Source organism: Zychaea mexicana (genome assembly GCF_025766255.1).
Source record: "Zychaea mexicana strain RSA 1403 chromosome Unknown BDB00scaffold_220, whole genome shotgun sequence".
Lineage (NCBI taxonomy): Eukaryota > Fungi > Mucoromycota > Mucoromycetes > Mucorales > Lichtheimiaceae > Zychaea > Zychaea mexicana.
Genome location: NW_026516883.1, coordinates 22,320 through 41,250, shown reverse-complemented (window position 1 = coordinate 41,250; position 18,931 = coordinate 22,320). Strand labels below are relative to the sequence as shown.

Below are 18,931 nucleotides of genomic sequence, written 5' to 3'. Positions count from 1 at the left end.
ACATAGGAGTTGACGGTTTACTTAAATGCAGGATCCGTCAATTCTCACACCTCTTTGAATTTCACACAAAAATCGGGAATCTTAGCTTTGAGCTGTTGTCAGGTTACAGTGCCGCTGCGGGCTGCTCAACCCTGTTGATGATCTCTCCATTACAGCAAACAGCGCAATACTCTTCCGTCGACCATAAGATAAGACATTTAAAGAAAAGAAAATCAGTTCGACGAACCGCCGAAACCCTCTGCTAATAATCAGATATCCACGTCGAAAGGCTCAGCACTATGTTGTGCGAGCTCTACTGTATGAGATGCGGGTGTTATTGTTGCTCGCTCTTTCTAATCCTGTTCTTGCTCACCAGCGTTGCTGCCGCTGCTGCTGCTGCTGCTGCGGTTGTTGTTGTTGTTGTTGTTGTTGTGATGGAGATTATGGTGGTCAAAACACTGATACGTTTATAACGGTTTGACACTTTTTTATATGAAAGATGATTATTATAAATTAAGCGTACCCAGCACACATTACTATTGATATTCGATATGACCTTCTTTTCTTCGATGTATGTAGGTGACGATGACGTAATCAGCCGGCGATTACGCCCTCAAGGTATATGTTGTGGTTGGTGACATCTTCAACCATACGGTCGAGGGAGAGTGCATTATAGTTCTTAGTACTATTGACTGCTATTACTCTTAGTCACTGATGGTACTTTCTGATTTTATATACATAGTTGATCATAGAAAACGGGCGCCGTCGATCTCCTCAAGGCAGCATACAATGGTTTGGGTTGGTTTCACGGAAAGTATGCTTCATATTACATTTCTTTTACAAACATACATATTTGATCATAAAAAAAAAGACTGCCGCCGAATTCTTTATGGGAAGGTACTAATGCCGGCAACAGAAAACGTCATGACGTGCTTTATACTTTTTCTAGATTTCTACAGTGCTGTGCCTTTGGAGCGGACTTTGTTTTACATGGCTAGTATAGCAAGCAGAACAATATGTGTGCGCACGGACGTCGATTTTGCGGCATAAAGTATAATTTGATCGCCTGTGGTTTTGTATAAAGCGGTTCTGTAACTGGAAAAAAGGTGCTCTTACAGACACTCAACGTGGGTGGCAGTACGCAATTCGCGCATTGCGTACAACAATCTTTGCAGCTGATCGAGTCGCGGTGTCAGCGAAAGTGTATGTTATTTTATCTTTGTTGCACATATAAAGTATTTTTTACAACGAACAATGTCAAAGGCAATGTCAAAGTTAACTTTATTGCAATCGGAATTGTACACTGTAGGGCAACACAAATCTCAAACAATTGCGGTTGGTGAATGGTGGAATGAACGGACAGGTACGACCTGAACGGTAGCAAGCTCTTTATGCCCTCTCTTTGTGTATAAAGCGGGTCCGTCACTCGAAAAAAGGTGCTCTTGTTGCCGTGTGAGTATTATTCTTTCTTTGCTGCACATATATAAAGTAGTTTTTATAACGAACAATGTCAAAGTTAACATTACTGAATCTAGCATTGCAAACGACAACAAAAGTCTCAAGTCATTGCGGTTGGTGAATGGCAGAAGGAAGAGAAGGGTACAGCCTGAAAGCGTGGGAAGCAAGCTTTTGACAGAAGCCCGCCACCATGATCTTTATTACTACTAATTCATATAACTTTCTTTTTTTGTATATACATAGTTGATCAGTTCTTGGCTGTTTTGACGGTTGTACAGCCACTTTCCAACCACACAACATGCTGCGTTGTAGACTTTGGGCTCTATGGTAACTTCTCATACGGATCTCTGTTTAAATTACCATAGAGCTCTATGCTAAGCGCACATACGGATTTTTTACAAGACACAATGGCTTTCGCGACTAGGGTTACACAAGAGGGTTCTCATTTGTTTTGATGTTGTATTGCACGACAATTCTTATTGCTATTAATTGCTACGATTCTCTTTTCTTTAATATCCATAGTTGACGATCACGAAACAGCCGAGACACATCCTTCAAGGTGATATGTAGTGGTTTGGATAACATTCTTAAAGGCATACGTGAGGGGAGAAATATAATTGTTATTGCCATTGACTGCTACGATTCTCTTTTCTTTAATAGCCATAGTTGGCGATCACGAAACAGCCGAGACCAGTCCTTCAAGGTGATATATATTGGTTTGGATAACATTCTTAAAGGCATACGTGAGGGGGAGGGGGTAGCAACAATATATTATTGGTACTTGATATGACCTTTTATTTATAGTTGACAATGAAGATACGGCCGCTGCCAATTTCATCAGCGCAATTTATGACGGTTTGACAATCTTTTTTGAAATGTGGGAATCGTGATGGATGTTTATAAGTGAAGCGTACCCTGAAATACTATTGATATTCGATATGACCTTCTTCTCTATATAGTTCACGATCAAGCAAGGACCGCTCACAGTTTCATCAGCGCAATTTATAACGGTTTGACACTCTTTTTGAAATGTGGGAATCGTGATGGATGTTTATAAGTGAGCGTACCCTGCAATACTATTGATATTCGATATGACCTTCTTCTCTATATAGTTCACGATCAAGCAAGGACCGCTCACAGTTTCATCAGCGCAATTTATAACGGTTTGACACTCTCTTTTTTGAAATGTGGGAATCGTGATGGATGTTTATAAGTGAAGCGTACCCTACAATACTATTGATATTCGATATGACCTTCTTCTCTATATAGTTCACGATCAAGCAAGGACCGCTCACAGTTTCATCAGCGCAATTTATAACGGTTTGACACTCTTTTTTGAAATGTATCGTTATTTTATAAGTGAAGCGTACCCTGCAATACTATTGATATTCGATATGACCTTCTTCTCTATATAGTTTACGATCAAGCAAGGACCGCTCACAGTTTCATCAGCGCAATTTATAACGGTTTGACACTTTTTTATATCTTCAACTTCTTTCAACCTACGTTTATCACCCTACTACTGTATCCCAACACTATGGAGCAATTGATGAAACTACTTACACCGAATAAAATATGCACTGTTACAATACGTATACGTCAAGTCCTATTAACTACATACTGTATAAGCACTAGCTATGGTGTGCATGCATTTCGCTAGAATACCTTCGTTGCTAGTTTTTCAAAAGAGAATACAGAGCGCAAACACATTTTTAAATACATTGTGTGGTAAAACACATTATTACACTGTCCAAAGACATCATCAGATAAGATATTTGGTTAACATCAAAAGTATATACAGACAACTACCACGGCAACCAGCTAAGCATTGTAGCATAGACACAATTGTAAAGCACGGAAACACTATACTCGGATTATCCAGCTTTTCTAAGCAGTAGCAGTACGATTGCGATTATATCATGAATATGGAAGATCTTACACCTGTACAACGAGGGGCGGCTATAAGCCGATACTGTATGGACTGACGCAATATGATGCATAGGCGTATGTCGTTAGTGATCTCTTGATATCCTTTACGATAATTTAGAAAGAGAAGGTCTGCTTATGATGCACTTAGAATGGATGTCTTGTCACAAAAAAAAAAAGGCACCTGGCAGTGGCAGGTGGAAACGAGCGGATGGGCGATGATAGCGGATAGTGTTATGCAAGCTAATCAATACTTATCATCAGCTGGTTCGGGCACCGTTTCACAGTGCCGATCCACGCCTGCCGGCTATCGCACATGCGATGAAGACTGCTGTCTTCGCACGTCGCTTTTGCTCCCAACCCAAAACCACTCTTCTATGCATCGCCATCGTTCAAGCGATCTGGTCAGCACATTGGTTTTTCATATTCGAAGGCCACCCTTTCATTCCGCAGGCAGTAGCTGCTCATGCCACTGCCATCTATCACCGCACATATAAATAGGTTTCTCTTTTCCGTCACTTCTCTGTTCCTCATTTTCTCATACATGTATTCACACCCAATAGTCCGTCACTCCTCTGGACACTCTGTTGGGAATAAGTTCTGCCTCCAGACCATAAAAAAATACTTATGATCAGAATGATTGGGCATGTACTAGTTTTGGTTAGCGCCAAGCTCAAGCCAGGGATCAAAGGGTCTCGGTACAGTGTCTACCGTCAATGTTGCTTATGTTGAATACGAGATTACTTTTGGATTTGTACCGCGTCGATATTGGGCCGGTGAACAATAGCTTCGGATGATAACGATATATTCGCGCAAGGTGTTGGCGAAATATACATCATTTTTGGTTTGGAGTAAGTATGTGCTGAATGTCGTATCCAGCTTCCTGATGGGATAAGTGAGCCATTGTAGAAAGTCTCGGCCGTTGTTGGATTAACCATGGTGCGATGTGGTGGCGTGGTTATTCGGTTTTGCAGCATGGAGAGTAGAACTTCGCCGCGGCACTCAAAGCTACTTTGCCCAGAAAGTTGTTTGACGCACTTCCATCGCGTAATCTCTTTTAAACTTGACATTGTCATCTTCTCTGATGCTGCTGTTGTTGCTGCTTGACTTGAGAAAGTACAATTCATTGCGAAACGTAATGTCGTAGAGCCGTCGTAAAGTGTCGTGAGCATATTGAATCTTGGTTAGTTGTCTGCTAATTTACGCGTACTTTGTGTATTATTAGTGATTGAGACGAGGCGATAGAGTTAATCCAACCGTTGTGGCGGTTTGCTTTGCCCAGTTGTTGTAAAAGACCGCTTGGCAACGCTTTGGACTGTACATATGAATTATAATCCATACTAAGCACATACGTAGAGCATGTACCTTGATGTGGCTGTTACAACTGCTACCAGACCTCAGTGACGACATAATCACAGAGAAAGAGGAAGGTATGATAACAGTGCGCATCATTCTTTTAAAAGTCATTGCATCAAAGCAACTATCCTTTAGTTCGAACGCTTCTTTTCGTATACAAAAAGGCGACAGTCTTTTCAGTTCGGCACGAAAGTAATGTGGCTTCTTCTTATGTAAGCATCTTGTCACAGTACCACTAATCTCTGTTGATAAAATATTTCTCACAATTTCAACCATTCCTGGCACTTGTCTTTTACTTTTCCTCAGGGATGTGTTGCTGAAACCTATGTGCACCTTCTGGCTTGACGGGGTGCACGTACCTTCCTATTGGAAAACAAGCGGCGACGTTGTCGGGACACGCCCTGCATGATACCGGTGGAAACCTTCGTAGGACAATAATACACGCAAATCACACACGCCTTCTTCTTGACCGCTTGACCGCTTGACCGCTTGACCATGTCTCTTCTGCACATGTTTTTTTCTTCCCTACCCTTTGCTTTCTCACATGTTTTTGAATGACGAATCACAAGTCAGGTGACGTGTTTTTTTAAGACAGGGGTTTGAGTTCAAAAAATGTAAATACGCCCACATTTTTCAGGCCATTCCCTTTTTCTCTTCACTCTTTCTTTCCTTCACTTTTCTTTTCCCTTCACTCCCTTGGATCCTCCTGGTCTTTCTCTTGGCTCTTCCCTTGGTTCTGGTCTTCCCCTCGCTCTGGCTCTTCCGTTGGTTCTGGTCTTCCCCTCGCTCTGGCTCTTCCCTTGGTCCTGGTCTTGCCTCTGTCGGTCCTGGTCTCAGCCTTTTTCCCGTGGTCCCCCTGGCTGCCTATATATAAAGCGAGCAATTTCGCCTTTCTTTTTTCTCTTCTCTTCAGTTCGTTTTGGTACAGCTTTGATCTGTAGTACAGATTCACTGTGTAGTGCCATGATCGGGTCATTGCTTGTGCTGGGGATTGTCAAGAGGATTCTGAGGATTGGCCGGATTCAGTGGTCCGGTCATAGGAAATCTTTTGCAATGTATCAGTGGGAATGTGGTCATATACTCCGGCCGATCGTGCACCTTCGGGTGCATGTGATGCCAACGGTATATGTTGGGATAATTAAAACGAGCTTTTATTATTATTACTTATTATTTATTACACACAAATAAGAAAATGATAAACACAATAAACAAATTTTTCTCTTCTCGCACTCTTCTTATAAACGTTTTACCGCTTTTGCTTCGCCTTTTTTTTATGTGCACGACAAGTTCCTTATTTTTTTTGCCCATCCACAGCTCCGTGCTAAACAAAGCGGGGAACAATGACAGACGACAGTAAAACGATCACAACGCGCTTTATCACACTTTGGAATGCACTTTGCACCTTTCCTTTTTTTACATTTCTGTGGTCGCGTAGTTCTGCTAGCGAAATAATCGAAAGGAAAGAATTTGTTGGGAGGGTATGGACTCCAGCAACAACGGCGCTTAAGGCAAGCTGTTCTAAGCTGAGAGAACCAGTTTAATGGTTTGTTTCGCTCGCCACGCCCCTTTCAACCCCTTGATTAACCGAAAACAGCCATGCTGGTCTATAATTTGACAATTTGTTCAAAGCTGCCCACATCCATCATTGCGGGCTTGGACGATCGGCAATCGCTGATTGCCGTGGGCATATACTCGTATGAGAAGACGCTGGCTACGGCGTTCAGCACACATTTACTCCCACCCAATCCAATACACGCTCAGTCATGCTGGTGATAAGATATCATATTAAACAACTTGCATAACACTATCCGCTATCATACCCCAGATACTTTTCCTTTTTTCTGATTTGAATTCGTCAATATAACTTGTGATGACAAAACTTCCGTTCTGAGTGCATCATCGGCTCCCTTTTCTTGGTAAATAATCGTATAAGAGATTAAGAGATCACAAATGACATACGTCTATGCATCATATCGCGTCAGTCCATATCGGGTTATAATAGCCTTACATATGCTGGATCATCCGAGTATAATGTTTACGTGCTTTACACAACTCGGTTGGATTGTCTCTATGCGACAGTGCTTAGCTTATTGCCATGGTAATTGCTGTGTATGCTTTTGCTTGATTTTTAGCCGAGTACCTTATTCCGATGATGATTTAGGTACTGTAATGATGTGTTTTACCACAGTGTATTTATATATGTGTTTGCGCTCTGTATTCTCTTTTATAGTATAATAAAATCTGTGGCGAAGGTATTCTACCGAAATGCAAGCACACCATAGCCAGTGCTTATTTTTATGTACTTAATACATAGGAGTTGACGGTTTACTTAAATGCAGGATCCGTCAATTCTCACACCTCTTTCAATTTCACACAAAAATCGGGAATCTTAGCTTTGAGCTGTTGTCAGGTTACAGTGCCGCTGCGGGCTGCTCAACCCTGTTGATGATCTCTCCATTACAGCAAACAGCGCAATACTCTTCCGTCGACCATAAGATAAAACATTTAGAAAATCAGTTCGACGAACCGCCGAAACCCTCTGCTAATAATCAGATATCCACGTCGAAAGGCTCAGCACTATGTTGTGCGAGCTCTACTGTATGAGATGCGGGTGTTATTGTTGCTCGCTCTTTCTAATCCTGTTCTTGCTCACCAGCGTTGCTGCCGCTGCTGCTGCTGCTGCTGCGGTTGTTGTTGTTGTTGTTGTTGTTGTTGTGATGGAGATTATGGTGGTCAAAACACTGATACGTTTATAACGGTTTGACACTTTTTTATATGAAAGATGATTATTATAAATTAAGCGTACCCAGCAACAGCATTACTATTGATATTCGATATGACCTTCTTTTCTTCGATGTATGTAGGTGACGATGACGTAATCAGCCGGTGGTTACGCCCTCAAGGTATATGTTGTGGTGTGACATCTTCAACCATACGGTCGAGGGAGAGTGCATTATAGTTCTTAGTACTATTGACTGCTATTACTCTTAGTCACTGATGGTACTTTCTGATTTTATATACATAGTTGATCATAGAAAACGGGCGCCGTCGATCTCCTCAAGGCAGCATACAATGGTTTGGGTTGGTTTCACGGAAAGTATGCTTCATATTACATTTCTTTTACAAACATACATATTTGATCATAAAAAAAAAGACTGCCGCCGAATTCTGTATGGGAAGGTACTAATAATACCGGCAACAGAAAACGTCATGACGTGCTTTATACTTTTTCTAGATTTCTACAGTGCTGTGCCTTTGGAGCGGACTTTGTTTTACATGGCTAGTATAGCAAGCAGAACAATATGTGTGCGCACGGACGTCCATTTTGCGGCATAAAGTATAATTTAATCGCCTGTGGTTTTGTATAAAGCGGTTCTGTAACTGGAAAAAAGGTGCTCTTACAGACACTCAACGTGGGTGGCAGTACGCAATTCGCGCATTGCGTACAACAATCTTTGCAGCTGATCGAGTCGCGGTGTCAGCGAAAGTGTATGTTATTTTATCTTTGTTGCACATATAAAGTATTTTTTACAACGAACAATGTCAAAGGCAATGTCAAAGTTAACTTTATTGCAATCGGAATTGTACACTGTAGGGCAACACAAATCTCAAACAATTGCGGTTGGTGAATGGTGGAATGAACGGACAGGTACGACCTGAACGGTAGCAAGCTCTTTATGCCCTCTCTTTGTGTATAAAGCGGGTCCGTCACTCGAAAAAAGGTGCTCTTGTTGCCGTGTGAGTATTATTCTTTCTTTGCTGCACATATATAAATTAGTTTTTATAACGAACAATGTCAAAGTTAACATTACTGAATCTAGCATTGCAAACGACAACAGAAGTCTCAAGTCATTGCGGTTGGTGAATGGCAGAAGGAAGAGAAGGGTACAGCCTGAAAGCGTGGGAAGCAAGCTTTTGACAGAAGCCCGCCACCATGATCTTTATTACTACTAATTCATATAACTTTCTTTTTTTGTATATACATAGTTGATCAGTTCTTGGCTGTTTTGACGGTTGTACAGCCACTTTCCAACCACACAACATGCTGCGTTGTAGACTTTGGGCTCTATGGTAACTTCTCATACGGATCTCTGTTTATATTACCATAATAGAGCTCTATGCTAAGCGCACATACGGATTTTTTACAAGACACAATGGCTTTCGCGACTAGGGTTACACAAGAGGGTTCTCATTTGTTTTGATGTTGTATTGCACGACAATTCTTATTGCTATTAATTGCTACGATTCTCTTTTCTTTAATATCCATAGTTGACGATCACGAAACAGCCGAGACCAGTCCTTCAAGGTGATATATAGTGTTTTGGATAACATTCTTAAAGGCATACGTGAGGGGAGGATTATAATTGTTATTGCCATTGATTGTTACGATTCTCTTTTCTTTAATATTCATAGTAGGCGATCACGAAACAGCCGAGACCAGTCCTTCAAGGTGATATATAGTGTTTTGGATAACATTCTTAAAGGCATACGTGAGGGGAGGATTATAATTGTTATTGCCATTGATCGCTACGATTCTCTTTGCTTAATATCCATAGTTGGCGATTACGAAACAGCCGAGACAAGTCCTTCAAGGTGATATATATTGGTTTGGATAACATTCTTAAAGGCATACGGTCGGGGGAGGGGGGTTGGCGTCATAGTATTGTTATAGGTCGGAGTCCGGGTGTTGTAGAGCGTCGAGTTCTGCCAGGTTGGTGCAGATTATCGTCCAAGTGGTTATGAGGTGGTTGATGGTGCGGCTGATTTTGGTGGCGACTAAGGGAGCTGGTTGAGAATGAAGGATAAAGGGTCGCTGTGATGTATGCGGTTGACACGGGAGCGGGAATGCATGTTGAGACAGTCGATGGCATGTCTTTTCGTGAGGTGCGGGTGTTGGCAGCTGGAGCATGAGAGACACGAAAAATGGTGCACCGCCGAAATGGTGCACCGAGACTTGTGACAGCGATGTGACGGTGGTTCGAGGCGCACAGTAAAAGTGCACCGACAAAGTGCCAGAAAAGTGCACCCATCATTCCTTTCTCTCCTGCGGTTTCTACCGTTCGTATATGCATCCCATACGTTAATTTCTCTTCCAAACTTCACTTTAGCTCTGGCACTGTGTAAACCGAAATTTATGATATTTAGTAATATTTAATAAATTCTTTTCTGCTGTTTATATATGACACTTGTGTCAATGTCTATGAAAAATTGTTTCTCGTTTTCGGTCAAGCGTCTTCTATGAAGATACCGCCATGTAGTCTTGTAATCTGCCTTAAGTCCAAGACGATGCCAACCTATCTCATGATAAGGTCTGACGGGTGGCCACTCCCTATGTAGTGCTCTGGATGGAACGAGGTCAATTGCGTTAAAGTGATTTGAGCTAAGAGAAAGAGTTATTGGCTGCGGTTGTCGATTGGTTCCCTTTGGGATAGTAAAAGGCAAGTATTAAACACTGTTCCAATCCAAGCGATCATCATATACTGCAATCGGCACAGTATATGCATCTGCAGCAATTTGGGCATCTATTATCGCATTGAACCAATAATCCGAACTGCAAGTGTACTTCTGGTATTGTGCTGTTTCTGGTGTGATACCATATTCCATTCGTTTGATCGCATTTTGCATTATGACCTCACGTCCGTTCTATAGAGTATCGCGATAGAAATCATAGTTCGCAAAAAGCTGATCAAGAATTGCTTGTTTGACCTTGATATATTGATCTTGGTCACCATGAAGTTGGAGAGCAAGGGCACGATATTAACACCATCCGTCAGCTTTGATTTGCTTAATTCCAAACGAGCAATCGAGCGGGATCTCTCGATGGACGAAACTATTGAATTGAATTCAGTTATACTGTCAATCGCTCCCAATAATCTATTAAAATTACCATGGTTCTCTTCGAAGACTTTTCCTGTTACTCGGCCATAAGTCCTCAGCTTGATTTTCCGGTTGTTTTCTTTTCTTCTGGTTGTTTTCAGTTTTCTTGTCCATCGTTTTCTCTGTTTTCTTCTCCGTCTTCATCTTTTCTTTGGTCTTGCTCATTGCATTTTTCTCCTTCACTTCTTGCCTCTTCTTTTCATTCTTCATCTCGCCACCCATGATATATTGCATCATTTCGTCTGACCCTGTCTCCAAGTTCTCAGCCATTGTCTCAATTTCTTTCAACGTGAACGGATCAACTTTCATATCCAAAAGGTGCAGGGCGCGTTCATCAATCTTATTCAAGATATCTTGCTGTGATACTGCTTTGATATCCTCTTTCGAAAGTCTTTTGGCGAAGGGCATGGTGCTCTTGTTGGAGGTCTTTTCTGCTTGTGATAGTGTCTTGCTTTCAGCTTGGTCGTCATAAAGAAAATGGTCCAGTGGTTGTTGATCGGTGGTAACATCATTAACAAGTTTACCGAAAACATCCGGAGCACGTCCATCATTGTCAAAGTTTTTTTTTGATCGTTTTCGAGTTTGTCGTGGTGCTCTGTTGTATGAAGCAGGCACCGCATTTTCTTCATAGTTTTTCAGTGTCAATTCATCTAAGCGGATATAATTCAACGTTTGTGGAAGCGCTAGAGATATAGGCAAGTTGTGTACAGTATCTCGGTATAAATCTCTATGGAACGCTTCCACTGCATTTGTGGTACGATAAGGGTGGCTGCGGAGGGCGTCATTCATGCTGGAGCGATGTCGAAAAATCATGCTGCTTATAGATGGTTGTAGCCACCATTTGAGCCATTTGAAAGTATGCTTGAAATTTGTCACCAGTTCCTTACAACTACGGCAAAATTCATCAGCATCTTCAGTTGTCCGAATGATGCAGTTCAGTTCACGAAATCGTTCGCTGGATTCGGGTAGAACGATGCTGTAATTGCTGTTGAGACGTTGAATGGATTGCATCCAGTGCATATAGCACCCTTTTAGGAACCGCATGCCGTCATCCTTTCTGGTGTACTGTGTGTAGGCTTGCAGAAAACCATTCCTTTGTGCCAAAGAGAAATCCATCATCATACCGAGAAAGGAATTGTTGCCTTCAAACTTAACGTTGTACTCTGTGAAGAATGCAAAAAAGTATTGGGCAAAGTAGGTTTGTGAAAGGCCATCCAGGACAGCTTGGAAGATCACTGTGTGTTTTTTCAGTTCAGGAACATAGATCACTGTTGAGCAGAGATAGTATCCTTTCTCAAATGCCTTGAAAGTGACATCGGTAACAGCCGGAAAATCTTGAAAGTGAACATATTCTTTAAGAGTCGGTGACCGATACGCCAAAAAGAATGAGCCTGGTAGAACGTGGGCGTGGAGGAAGTACCCAGGGAACTCATTCATAATCTTGCCCAAGTCGCCGAGAAATTCACCTTTTCTTGGAATATCTCGTTCCTCGCGTACTTTGTTGATTTCATACTCGGCTCTGTCCCTCGTGCCAAGAATTGGGTTGATCTTAATGATCGATTCAACGATTTCCCCAGTTCGCTTGTTGTTGCCATGAATAGCTGCCTCGGGTGTCACCATTGGATCACTTCGAATTCTCTCTGCCAGTGTTTCCTTCTCTACTTCCGATAGATGCTTCGCAGTATATCGTTCGTGGTCATGTGTGCCGATCTGCTTAACAGTGCATTTACTGCCGTCGAAATAGTAGAACGCCTCTGTTTTACAAGTGTCAACGTGCTCTAAATCGCCTCCGCAGCGCATACACCCAAGCTGGCATTGTTTATGAATTTGTTCAAAATCGCAGCGCGGGCGCAAATGTTTGCCATAGAATTTGCAGGCCTCTCTAGTGCAGAGGACAAAACCATTGCATTTCTTCTTGTAGCGATGGATATTGTGCTTTTGTTTTCGAGGACCATAAACCTTGCGCATAGACCATCCAATGTCCAAATTCAGTTTTACGTACCTGTCAAAAATCGAAAAGTTTTGAGTAAGTTTGATTGAGTGTCGTGAAGGACTAGATGCTTTGTCGAAAATAGTACTTTTCGCTTTTGGAGTCAAAATAGGCGGGAGCCTCCTCTTCATAGGAGTCCTTAACAAATCTTCTTCGAAAAAAGGTAATGTATTTGGACATTGTTGTATTTTGAACAGTAGATTTTGTTCTTTCAGGAACCGAAGAGAAAAAAGCATATTTTCCGAGTCACAAATCTCGGTGCACCATTTCAGCGGTGCACCATTTTTAGTGACACCCCTGGAGCATTATTTCGGTTTGCCATCAGGCAGCGGCACTTACTGAATACGGATATATTGGGTTTGAATTATTATGACTTTCTTATATAACAAGTAATCCAAAGAAAAAAACTATAACGCATTATGTTTGAATGAAAATTTCCTTGATAAGGTTCTTTCTGCAAAGGAAGTTAGTACACGGGGTAAGGTTTGCGAACGTGTATTCTACATATAGCTCGTATCGTGCGACTACAGCTCAACTAACGTAATGCGGACTTGTTTTAGTATAGCAATATTTAGAAAAATAGACGATATCGTCATCACTGATACCGGATGAAAGATATTCAACTTCAATGCTGCTCTTTATGAAGGATTTTGGAACACATAAAAATGAAAACGCTTAAAATTTCATTACTTGCAAAGAGATGCTTCGGGGCGATACTCCTATCGTACAGTGGTCAAATTGTCGTGGCTCTCGGCAAATGACGAAGGTAGAGCTCATAGGGAATTTAATACCTGGACAGAAATAATATGAAGAGAGGATACATCATGAATCGGGCCATGCGCCTTAAGTAGTCTAAAGGGAATGAATAACGGGAATGAACGACTGAAAAAGGTGTCGACTGATCCTCGGAGGACGTACGCAGGTTCACTTCAAATCCACTTGGAATATTTGATTGAAGGAGCTCTGTTTTACGCGAAATATAAGGTATCGTCAAGGTAAAGCGTACAGTGGATACAATCATCGTTCCGAACCAGCAGAAGCGGCTCTGGCAATATTTTCAGTGGCGGTGCTTGCGAAAGATACTTTGGCTTTAGTGACCCGGGGTTTTCAGTTGAGAGCGGCCTTGGCAGCTCTACATCTGGCTGTGGAGGTGATGGAGCAGGAGGTGGATGTGATGGTGGTGATGGAGGAGGAGGTTGTGGAGACTAATATAACTATGTTGTTGATGCTTTTTCGCATTTCTCTCCACCAGTGTATGTATCGTCGTAAAATATGGTATTTTTATCTTAATTACAAAGTTAGTAAGAAAGCTAAAGCAAAAACCGGATTTTAACTCTTTAACATGGCATCGCACTTGAAGTAAAGTGATGAATAGTACAGAGATGCAGTATTTGATATTTCTATCAACGATGGTCTCTGTAGGAGGTTAATTCTAGTTTTGGCTAACGCACGTTTCAATATGATGCTTTCAAGTAACCGTTGGTTGCCTGGTGATAATAACTAATGCCATACTTGATTTTGATAATGGTCTGTGCTTTGCCTCTCGAGAGTGACTGTTCTACAAGAGATTTTTGGAAATGCCTCACTCGCTTTGACACTTGTTTGTTTCCCGCCACACACACTTACAGAGACACACAATGGCCGAAGAGAATCTGTTGTTCCAGGATATTTTTGATATTAAGGACATTGATCCCAATGGAAAGCGATTTGATCGTGGTATGCCTTATGCTTTTCTACCTTTTCCGTAACAAAAAGATTGTACCAGCAATCACGGCGTGAATTTAAGTAGAAATATGCTTAATCCTTGAATAATTTTCCCAAATATTATATAGTGTCTCGATTAGTGGCCCGATCTGAAAACTACGAAATGGATTTACAACTCGACTTTAATGCCGAGATCTACCCACTTCAGATTGCAGACAAGTTCTCTTTGGTTTTGGCTTCAACTCTTTCGTTGGAGGCTGTTGCTCCTGCCACCAATGCCGATGGATCTGAAAAGCGTGAGAGCTGGCGCGAACGCGCACCTGGAGAACGAGACTTGAGCGATGAATACGAATATGTTATGTTTGGCAAAGTCTACCGATACGATGATTCTGCAACCGGATCAGGTGCAAGCACTGTTTCGGCAGGACAGCGAGTGTAAGCGGTTTTAAAAGTGTATATAGTGGCGTGTGTGTGAAAGTGCTGTAGTTGCGATGGATGATAAAAAGGGAGCAAAGGATACCGACAACATCATGGGTATTGATTTTTTTATGTGTTTTTTGCTCATAACAGGTCTGTTTATATCTCGTTTGGCGGCTTATTGATGTGCTTGGAGGGTGATTATAGACATTTGCAAAAGATCGTTGTTGGCGAGCACCTGTACCTTTTGATGCGCAAGTAGAAGAATGATTCCACACACACAAACACACCTCTATTCTTTTCTCCTTCCATCTTCATTTGCTACTATCTCCATACTATTTCGCATATTAACATCAAATGTACATAATAAAAAAAAACACTATTTGAAAGGGGAGAATTGTGGAAAGAAGAGGGAGGCTCGGAGCGGAACAATGAAGATGATGATCAAGCTTGAATTCAGATGTGAGAAAAGTTCCCGGTTGTCTGTCTGTATTAGCACGGAGTTGACACATCTTAATTCTAATGACTAAGTAGTTTTTAAAAGTGCATTAAGTTCACTCAACCCTTATTTTAGGAAGACGACCCGTTCCCCCACACAACCTTCACACACACACACACATACTCTTTCTCTCTCTCTCTTGTAACGCAAAATGTCTCAATCTACTGCCAACGATCGTGTCGGTCAGATTGCCGCCCACTTGGCTGCTGTCGGCCCGTCTCTCAAGGACAAAGTCTGCATTGTCACCGGTGCAGGCTCCCTCTACGGCATTGGGTAAAACTCAACTTTTTCCTCGAGAAACCAACTCTTTCTGCCTCGGTACAATATATGCTAACTAAGCCTTTTTTCATTACTTTTTTTAATATTCAGTCGTGCCACCGTGTATGCTCTTGCACGACGTGGACCCAAGGTCATTTACGCTACTGATCTCGGTGTTGACAGCCTCGAAGAACTTGCAAAGGACGTTGAAGCTCAGTATCCAGGCGTGCAAGTCATTCCGCGCGCCGTGAATGCTGCAAAGACTGCCGATGTTACTGGCATCATTGATGATGCTATCAACAAGTTTGGTCGTTTGGATGTGTTCTTTGCTAACGCCGGCATTGCTACCGGCAACACTCTGCAAAATGAAGACGAGGAATCATTCATGACTATGATGCGCATTAATGCTTTGAGGTATGTGTTGTATCATAACGTGGTTTAAGGTTTTCAACATGTTTTAGAGCAGTGGATTGGATTGTTTACATTATGTTTGTGTGTATAGTGCTTTCCTGGCGTGCCGTTATGCTGGTCCTGCCATGCAAATTACTGGCAAGGGTAGTAAGGAACGATCTGGTGGTTCCATCATTTGCACTGCTTCCGGTATGTCTTTGATTGTCAGGAAATACACAACAATCGTCGTGGTAGGGCAATACGAATTCTGATTCTCTTTTTCTTTTTTATTAATAGTGGCTGGTATTCGATCTGGTGCTGGCTCACCTGAATACTCTGCCTCCAAGGCTGCGTAAGTTACTAATTGTCAAAATTTTGCATAATTCCTGTTTGTATTCTGATCTAATCTTTATATCTTTTCTAGTGTCATTAACTTGTGCCAAACAAGTTCGTTCCAATATGCAGGCACTGATGTCCGTGTCAATGCCATGTGTCCTGTGAGTGCTCTTCCCCCGTTAAGATATTAATAATCCGATCGAAAGAGAAAGGAAGGAAGGAAGGAAATCTAACATGTAGAATAACTGTGCTATGTGTACATTTAGGGTTTGATCGAAACCGGCATGACCAAGGGTACTTTTGATTATGCTCGTCAAAAGGGCTCCGCACACAAGATTGGACAGTTGAACCCTACCAGACGATACGGTGTTGCTTCAGAAATTGCCAATGTTGTCGCCTTCCTTGCTAGCGAGGAGGCTTCTTACGTGAATGGTCAAGCTATTGCAGTCGATGGCGGCTTGTCAGCGAGTCACCCAGTTGTTCCTGGTCGCTTCCACTAGAGATGATAATCTGTATACCTTTTGTTAAATTTTTTTAATTTGTCACATTAATCAAGAGAAAAAAATGCTAGCGCATATGTTCGAGTGTGGATTCATTTTTTCAAGCTAATGATTTTCGAAAATGAATACGTATGACATGAGGAAAAAAGGTCAAATCAATGCTGTGTGATATTGCTCGACTGTTGTCATCAAGGGTTCGATCTATTTGTCTCACTTTATGATCAAAACAGCATATACCACACCCGCAAAACAAAAGTACATGGTTACGTTGTCGTGGTAGGGTTCATGGGTAACTCTCACTTAGCAAACGCTTCTTAAAAAAGCAGAAGTTGAAGTGATTCATATGCTTTGGTCTAAGAAAATGGTATTGAATGAGTTGAAGAAGCTTCAGTGGAGCGAAAAGAAACTTTTTATGAGCTGATTTTGTAAAAAAAAATATCCGGCGGTTTGCGAACGCTACGTCACGATGGTTTGGCCCCCGGCAACGCCGCTTTATATTTTTTTAGAAGAAGTTGCTTCCTTTAACACGCCTCCAACCTCTCCCCACTCCGCACATTTTCATACATAATGCTTCGCGCTGCCTTCACTGGTGTTGTCTCTCGCTCGGCCGTTCGCTCGACCGCTCCCGTCGCCCGTCGTGCCACCATGGGTAAATTACTCTCAACATGACGCGACTTCGAAAAAAAAAAAACCAAGCAGCGACAGCAACAACAACAATAATTGGAATAATCGAATAATTGAAAAGATTTACTGATGTATAACCTTGTCATTTGATTAATGTTTTAGTCATGGGTGCCCGCATGTATTCGGCTGGTCACGAAGACGAGAGCTTTGAATCGTATACTGAACGTTATGTCAAGTTCTTTGATGGTGTCGAGGATCTCTTTGAGTTGCAGCGTGGTCTTAACAACGCCTTCGCTTATGATCTTGTGCCCGCACCCTCTGTTGTCGAGTCGGCCCTGAGAGCCTCGCGCCGTGTCAACGACTATGCTACGGCTGTCCGTATCTTTGAAGGTGTCAAGGAAAAGACTGAAAACGAGGACCAGTACAAGCAATACTTGGACGAGTTGGCTCCCGTTAGAGAGGAATTGGGCGTTGCTACCAAGGAAGAATTGAACTTGTAATTTAATGATATGGCCTGATTTTTTTCCCTTTTGTCCAAAAAGACGTATCCCCTTCCGCCATGCAAAGCAACATTCAACAGCAACAACAACAGCAACAACAGCACACACATCCATTAAAAAATTATCCTTCTTTCTCGATTCGACCTTTTGCACAATAACTAAGAAACGAGACTGAATCTACAAAAGATTGTTCATATAGACATATTTTTGTTTCTTATCAAATAATCATATACAACCAGCACCAAAACATGATGCCAAACAAATAGGCGGGTATACTGTTGGATCAAGGACTAGTGAGGAGGAGGCACGGTTGGGGGACTAGGGGGTATCCAAAGGTTTTGCCATGTACTGGTTATGTTACTTTCCCCGGCTCTATACTTGGCTGTGGTACCTTTATTAGTTGCCAAAAACATGGAGACGTACTGCTGGATCAATCATCGCGGTAGACCTTGGATGAATGTATGAAATGTGGTGCTATAACAGTGATATCCGGATGTTGTCGAACACGTCAAGTAGACCGAGCCCGGACAATGCTTCATGTTTTGGTTAGTAATATACTGGATCACTCAGAGTATAGAGTGGTTGATATTTATCTATTCACGGTACACTTAGTGACCCTACAAACCGCAAATTCAGCGATTAGGTTAGATAGGAACTAATTGTTTGGTTGTATCTCTCATATAACCTAAATTCTCTAAACTGTTCCTTCTGCAACTGCACTTCTGCTGCTCACAGTGCTTCTTTATCCATGTCGTATAAATTGATGATAACCTTACCTTTCTTTTCGTGCCGTGACTTTCAGCGCGAGCCTTGTCCCTAGCGGAGCCGAAAAACAATGATTGAGGCGCGGATGTCATCACGAAGCAAATTTGTTTCCCTATTGAGTGGGTCGTCGGGGAACAACACCTATCTAATACCAACACACATACACTCACAATGAACTCACTCGTTGCCCGATCGGTCACTCGGTCTGCATGGAACCTTACTGGTCGTCGTTTTGTGTCTTCTGAAGTCACCCGTACCGAACAACAGCCCGTCTCGGTCGAAGCTGTCTCCGGTGCTCCCGGTATGATTTTCTTTTTTTCTTCTCGACCCCTTTTTACCGAGACGACGACGA

General features: G+C 42.1%; 6 protein-coding genes across 6 annotated transcripts; 5 read left to right on the top strand and 1 right to left on the bottom strand.

The window, feature by feature from the left end:
- The first annotated feature begins 445 nt into the window (after positions 1-445).
- Positions 446-1,108, top strand: BDB00DRAFT_262444 (uncharacterized protein). The gene has a single exon (XM_053116697.1). It carries the CDS (start codon positions 694-696, stop codon positions 1,027-1,029), a length of 336 nt encoding a protein of 111 aa, XP_052972401.1. The 5' UTR covers positions 446-693; the 3' UTR covers positions 1,030-1,108.
- Positions 1,109-3,678: 2,570 nt separating this feature from the next.
- Positions 3,679-3,963, top strand: BDB00DRAFT_862983 (uncharacterized protein; the record flags this gene model as incomplete). The annotated part of the gene is made up of 1 exon (XM_053126105.1): positions 3,679-3,963. A coding segment is annotated over exon 1 (176 nt), but the record flags the coding sequence as incomplete, so codon positions are not given.
- Positions 3,964-4,237: 274 nt separating this feature from the next.
- On the bottom strand, positions 4,238-5,199 carry BDB00DRAFT_862976 (uncharacterized protein). The gene is given in 3 exon segments (XM_053126104.1): positions 4,238-4,542; positions 4,621-4,963; positions 4,981-5,199. 2 exon segments carry the CDS (start codon positions 4,828-4,830, stop codon positions 4,372-4,374), a joined length of 381 nt encoding a protein of 126 aa, XP_052972399.1. The 5' UTR covers positions 4,831-4,963; positions 4,981-5,199; the 3' UTR covers positions 4,238-4,371.
- Positions 5,200-14,115: 8,916 nt separating this feature from the next.
- On the top strand, positions 14,116-15,183 carry BDB00DRAFT_862949 (RNA polymerase). Its single transcript, XM_053126103.1, has 3 exons — positions 14,116-14,302; positions 14,419-14,725; positions 14,861-15,183. Exons 1-3 carry the CDS (start codon positions 14,224-14,226, stop codon positions 14,967-14,969), a joined length of 495 nt encoding a protein of 164 aa, XP_052972398.1. The 5' UTR covers positions 14,116-14,223; the 3' UTR covers positions 14,970-15,183.
- Positions 15,184-15,205: 22 nt separating this feature from the next.
- BDB00DRAFT_862947 (uncharacterized protein) lies at positions 15,206-17,072 on the top strand. The gene is made up of 7 exons (XM_053126102.1): positions 15,206-15,479; positions 15,576-15,878; positions 15,967-16,064; positions 16,152-16,206; positions 16,279-16,351; positions 16,457-16,795; positions 16,905-17,072. Exons 1-6 carry the CDS (start codon positions 15,358-15,360, stop codon positions 16,688-16,690), a joined length of 885 nt encoding a protein of 294 aa, XP_052972397.1. The 5' UTR covers positions 15,206-15,357; the 3' UTR covers positions 16,691-16,795; positions 16,905-17,072.
- Positions 17,073-17,257: 185 nt separating this feature from the next.
- BDB00DRAFT_793659 (cytochrome c oxidase subunit VA-domain-containing protein) lies at positions 17,258-17,814 on the top strand (the record flags this gene model as incomplete). Its single annotated transcript, XM_053121232.1, has 2 exons — positions 17,258-17,339; positions 17,477-17,814. The coding sequence occupies 2 exons, from the start codon at positions 17,258-17,260 to the stop codon at positions 17,812-17,814; spliced, it is 420 nt and encodes a 139-aa protein (XP_052972396.1).
- Positions 17,815-18,931: the final 1,117 nt, after the last annotated feature.

Excerpts from the sequence above, each read along its gene's own strand:
- BDB00DRAFT_262444 (XM_053116697.1), top strand. The coding sequence starts at position 694 with ATGGTACTTTCTGATTTTATATACATAGTTGATCATAGAAAACGGGCG.
- BDB00DRAFT_862949 (XM_053126103.1), top strand. The coding sequence starts at position 14,224 with ATGGCCGAAGAGAATCTGTTGTTCCAGGATATTTTTGATATTAAGGAC. Across the intron at positions 14,303-14,418 it reads TGGAAAGCGATTTGATCGTG|TGTCTCGATTAGTGGCCCGA; the intron begins GTATGCCTTATG and ends AATATTATATAG. Across the intron at positions 14,726-14,860 it reads GTTTCGGCAGGACAGCGAGT|GTCTGTTTATATCTCGTTTG; the intron begins GTAAGCGGTTTT and ends TGCTCATAACAG.
- BDB00DRAFT_862976 (XM_053126104.1), bottom strand. The coding sequence starts at position 4,830 with ATGACTTTTAAAAGAATGATGCGCACTGTTATCATACCTTCCTCTTTC. Across the intron at positions 4,543-4,620 it reads CAAAGCAAACCGCCACAACG|ATTCAATATGCTCACGACAC; the intron begins GTTGGATTAACT and ends CAACTAACCAAG.
- BDB00DRAFT_862947 (XM_053126102.1), top strand. The coding sequence starts at position 15,358 with ATGTCTCAATCTACTGCCAACGATCGTGTCGGTCAGATTGCCGCCCAC. Across the intron at positions 15,480-15,575 it reads GGCTCCCTCTACGGCATTGG|TCGTGCCACCGTGTATGCTC; the intron begins GTAAAACTCAAC and ends TTTAATATTCAG. Across the intron at positions 15,879-15,966 it reads ATGCGCATTAATGCTTTGAG|TGCTTTCCTGGCGTGCCGTT; the intron begins GTATGTGTTGTA and ends TTGTGTGTATAG.